This window comes from Berghia stephanieae, chromosome 1, assembly GCF_034508935.2.
Source record: "Berghia stephanieae isolate SIO BIC M18660-M18661 chromosome 1, UCSD_Bste_1.3, whole genome shotgun sequence".
Lineage (NCBI taxonomy): Eukaryota > Metazoa > Mollusca > Gastropoda > Nudibranchia > Aeolidiidae > Berghia > Berghia stephanieae.
The window spans coordinates 9,325,546-9,330,545 of NC_088360.1; the positions used below are offsets into that span (position 1 = coordinate 9,325,546).

General features: G+C 33.3%; 1 protein-coding gene across 10 annotated transcripts in view; it reads left to right on the forward strand.

The window, feature by feature from the left end:
* The window catches only part of LOC144967468 (uncharacterized), a 97,062-nt gene that overhangs the window by 59,056 nt on the left and 33,006 nt on the right, over positions 1-5,000 (forward strand). For 5 of the 10 annotated variants that reach the window (XM_078904773.1, XM_078904762.1, XM_078904754.1 and 2 more), the window contains one exon: positions 725-874. The exons of the other annotated variants lie outside the window; for them this stretch is intronic. In XM_078904773.1, coding sequence (XP_078760899.1) covers positions 725-874 — 150 coding nt within the window. The remainder of the gene's footprint in view (positions 1-724; positions 875-5,000) is intronic. 10 annotated transcript variants of the gene reach the window in all.

Sequence of the window (5,000 nt, forward strand, 5' to 3'; positions counted from 1 at the left end):
TTATTGAATTCATTTCGTCCATAAATAAATGGTCATATTACTTTTCTTTATATTACAACCTCACTCTTTTCCAGTTATTATGTGACCAATAACTTCAATTTGGTATTCTTGTTGAAATTAACCACATGCCGAAAAGTGGAAGTAGGAAGATTTGAAATTATTTGAGATATGACATTTTAATTTTTCGTTAGTTGTGGTCCATCGACTCAAAACGGTTTTATGTCGGGGTAAACACGATGCTTAAATTTGAAATTTGAGCTAAATATGTAAAATTTGAAATAAAATCCGTTCCTGGATTCAAACGATTGAGTTTTATTTCTTGAACTTCAACAGCTTAATTTTTTTCTTCTTACTTTTTTTTTTTTATTAATTTTGACTTTATAGATAATTTTTCTGAATCTAGATCAGGCATAATACCGTTTTGAGGAGCTGAAACACATTTAAGAAATAATATTTCTCCTCGATTGAACACCGCAGTCTTCACAATTTTAGATATAAATTGTAAATTAAGTTTTCAGTCTTCAGTTCATCTCGATATTATACCGTTTAGAGGCGCAGGTCACACATTTCTCCAGCCTAACCTCTACTCCAACAATATACAAACAGTATACCTTCCCCCCCCCCCTCCCCCTCTCTCGCAATCAGTCCATCACACACACGTTAAACCATTTTCCCCTATATTTTTCTCTGAACCATTCAATGTAATCTTTATGGCACTGTCCAGGCTTCCCAAGAACGCAGTGACCATGTATGAGTCGCCAGGATATCGACCTGTCACAGTAACTGCCACAACTTTGAGAGTTCCTCCAGTCTCTGTTCCCAAAGTGGAACCCCTCAATCTAGACCCGCCAGCTGGACTCTCCATCCAGCCACTGTAAGTCGTCCTTGGCACGTGTCCATTCATCAGACCATCAAAATAATGAAAAGGGTTTCCTTTTCACATAAAAACATAATGTAAAAAAAAATGAATATGACATCTTCAAAATAAAAAAGAATAAAACACTTAACACTGAACGTTTCGGGTCAATTAATAGGATCGTAGTAACTCTCGCAAAATCTTGAGGTTATGAGGTCAACACACAAACACCACGAAAGTTTATTGGCGAGCAAGAAGTTAAGCTATTATACGCTTGGAGTATAGAGTATTGGATGGAGTCGATAGCAGAGCGTCCCTCTCGTGGCCGTGGTCGTGGGTTCCTCTCCCCATTGCCATTAAAGTTCGTATTTTCTATTGTCCTTTGGCATTTTTCTACTCTATTCTTTTCTTGTTATCATCAACATAAGTGGCTGCTCCATTCATTCTCTGAAATAATATTCACCCAATATACCGGAGCTTAGTCAAATTCTCAATCGTCTCTTTGTGTAAAGAATAGAGTTCATAGTGTAACTGCTAGCTCGCCAATAAACGTTCGTGATGTTTATATGTTGACTTCATGACCTCAAGAAACCACTATTTTTTTTTAAGTGGTGGATGGCGTCGATTGTAGAGTGTCCCTCTTCTGGCCAGGCGGCGGTGCCGCAACACCTCTGGTCGCGGGTCCAATAGCCGCAAAAGTTTTTTATTTTCAATTTATTGTCCACTTGCACATTTCTACTATCTTCATTTTTGATAAAACAACAGGGATTTCTTTTTCGTGGTTTGAGAGTGCATTCGATTAAAAGCGTCGCCACAATTCAATAACTCTGTGTATTCTTTTTGTTTTGTATACTTCTCCATTATCTAATGTCATCACTGGTCATGGGCTGCGCTATCATCTCTATGCAGATGATACGCAACTTTATGCTACTGATAAAACTAAAAATCTCGAAAATATTGTGAAACGTGTGGAAGAATGTGTGACGGATGTGAAAGAGTGGATGGATGCAAACAAGTTGAAAATGAATGAGTCAAAAACAGAAGTGATGATTGTGGGAAATAGAGGGCAGTTGAAGGTGAATGATGGTCTTGAGGTGTTGATTGGGGGTGAAAAGATCAAAGTTTCAAAGACTGTGAAAAATTTGGGTGTCTATTTTGATTCAGAAATGAAAATGTCAGCTCACATTTCTGCTCTCTGTAAATCTTTATACTTTCAATTGAAGAAAATCAGTTCGATCCGTCAGTATATTGCAATTGGAACATGCAAAACATTGGTTGTTTCCCTCATTTTTTCGAAACTAGACTATTGTAACTCGCTGCTTATCAACTTGCCTCAGGCTTCTATTAAACAATTGCAACTACTGCAAAACAGTGCAGCAAGATTAGTTTTTGGCAAAAAAAAATTTGATCATGCAACCCCTTTGTTGGCCTCTCTCCACTGGTTGCCCATTGAAAAGCGCACATATTACAAAGCAGCGTGTCTTGTTTATAAGTGTTTGGCTGGTATAGCACCGGCATATCTCACAGATCACGTGGTCATGTGTAAATTTGAAAATTACACTTTAAGATCATGTAATGACCAAACGAAAATTTCGGAAAAAAGATCAAGAACAAAATTTGGTGATAGATCGTTTGCTTGTTTCGGCCCCAAGATTTGGAATGAACTACCACGTGGTCTGAGGAAGTGCAACTCTTTACCTACTTTTAAAAAGAATCTCAAGACACATTTTTACTGCATTTGTTTTTCTTGACTCTATATGAATCCTTGATTTGGCTATGAATTGTTATTGTTGTTATTATTTTATTTTTTTATTTTTTCACTTAAAATTGATATTTATATTGTAAAGTGCCCAGAGCTTGTGTTTTACACGAGAATGAGCGCTATATAAATGTGTATTATTATTATTATTATTATCATTATTATTATATTTAGTGGTCTGATGGTCTTATAAGTAGACACGATGTCTTAAGGTGACGACATTTCCATTTATCGTACCCACCTCTGCATAATAAATCTATTTAGAAAGATGTACTTAACATGATAAATTTGATATGGCTGAATGTCTATCCATTTGCACGATATGCCACAATCTGTAAAATTTAGATCATTACCAAAACACGCCATTTTGATCTACTGAAAGTTTGTCGGAGTGATTTAAATGATAGGAATTGTTTAAAGTTAAATTTTATCCAATTTTGGAACTATCAGAAATTTTTAGAGATTAAAAAACAAATTTTAAATGGATGAATTTTACATTCAACAATCACGTCTACCTCGTTGTGAGACAATTTGCTACATTTCACATAGTAGAGGTGTCGCGTATCGTACAAATGGATTTGTCGCAGTTGTTTTTCTCTTGAGTAATGTCACACTAACCCAGTATATATATATATATATATATATATATATATATATATATATATATATATATATATATATAATAACAATAATAATATAGATAATAATAATTATTATTATTATTAATAATATTATTATTATTATCAATAATAATAATAATAATAATAATAATAATTATTATTATTATTATTATTATTATTATTATTATTATTATTATTATTATTATTATTATTATGATAATGATAATAATAATAATAATAGTAGTAGTAGTAGTAGTAGTAGTAGTAGTAGTAGTAGTAGTAGTAGTAGTAGTAGTAGTAGTAGTAGTAGTAGTAGTAGTAGTAGTAGTAGTAGTATTAGTAGCAGCAGCAGAAGTAGTAGTAGTTGTTGTTGTTGTAACAGTAGAAGTAATAATAGTAATAGTAATAGCTTCAATAGTATTAGTGGAAGGAATTGTGGTCGTAGTAGTAACTGTAGTACTTCTTCTACCACAAACAGTAGTAGTAGTAGTAGTAGTAGTAGTAGTAGTAGTAGTAGTAGTAGTAGTAGTAGTAGCAGTAGTAGTAGTAGTAGTAGTAGTAGTAGTAGTAGTAGTAGTAGTAGTAGTAGTAGTACTAGTAGTAGTAGTAGTAGTAGTAGTAGTAGTAGTAGTAGTAGTAGTAGTAGTAGTAGTAGTAGTAGTAGTAGTAGTTGTTGTTGTTGTTGTTGGTGGTGGTGGTGTTTCTGTATCCTTTTATGTTCCATTGATTATAAAACATTAAAATACCCCTGGATATTTATATTATGACTTTTTGACAGCCCTCATTCAAAGTATTAATAATCATTTTGGTCTTAGTGGTCCAGGACACCATATATTATTCATTCTACAAACTACAATACTGCCGTATTTTCCAAAAAGAACATGTCTAAAAATGTTGGTCAGAAAACTAATTCTTCAAATTTCAATCGATTAAAATGGCCATCGTTTTGTCAAAAACTCTCAAACCTTGGACGACAAATTCTGAAAATGTGTTATTTGTTCAGAGTATGAAAACAATTTGTCAGTTTGACATTTTATTATGAGAACGCTTTTACAAACATTATAATATAATATGAAATACAATGACACTTTCTTTAAGACTCAACTGTTTGTGCGCTTAATTGTGTCCTGTGTTTTACTTGTAAATATGAATTTGTATATCTTTGTGTTTGAATGCACCTCATATATTATTTACAAATCTCACTTTATACCAAACTAAAATTCTATTACAATATTCTAAAGTATACAGAAATATAAAGTTTTTAAATAGGTTTTATACTGTTTAAACAAAATTCCTATAGATTACGTTTTATCAGGTTAATGGTCTCTGAACAAATTTATTTAGAGACTTGTTTTTACAAAATTTTGATATGAGTATTCTTTCCTACGAGATCTCTCATCAAACAACCAAAATGTGTCTTATGATACAAGAGTGCAAAATTGTTAACCAGTTAACTGCTGTACTTTAGAAAAACTATTAAAAATTTATTAGATACGAGTTTTTTCCAGAGTACGGCAGTTAACTGGTCACAGCCATGGAGTCATTACGATCCTAATAGAGTATACTCTTCCTCGACTATTTGGTCTTGTGTCAGGACCCTCGCCTTCGAACGAGAAGGGTCCAGGGTTTGAGTCCAGCTCTGAGCGTCGCATTGTTGAATTCTGGTAAAAAGCTCTTTACTCACATTATCTCATCGTACTCATGTGTAAAATGAGTATCTGGTCATTAACAGCGTTGTCTCTTTCGCGAAAAAAATGTAATACCG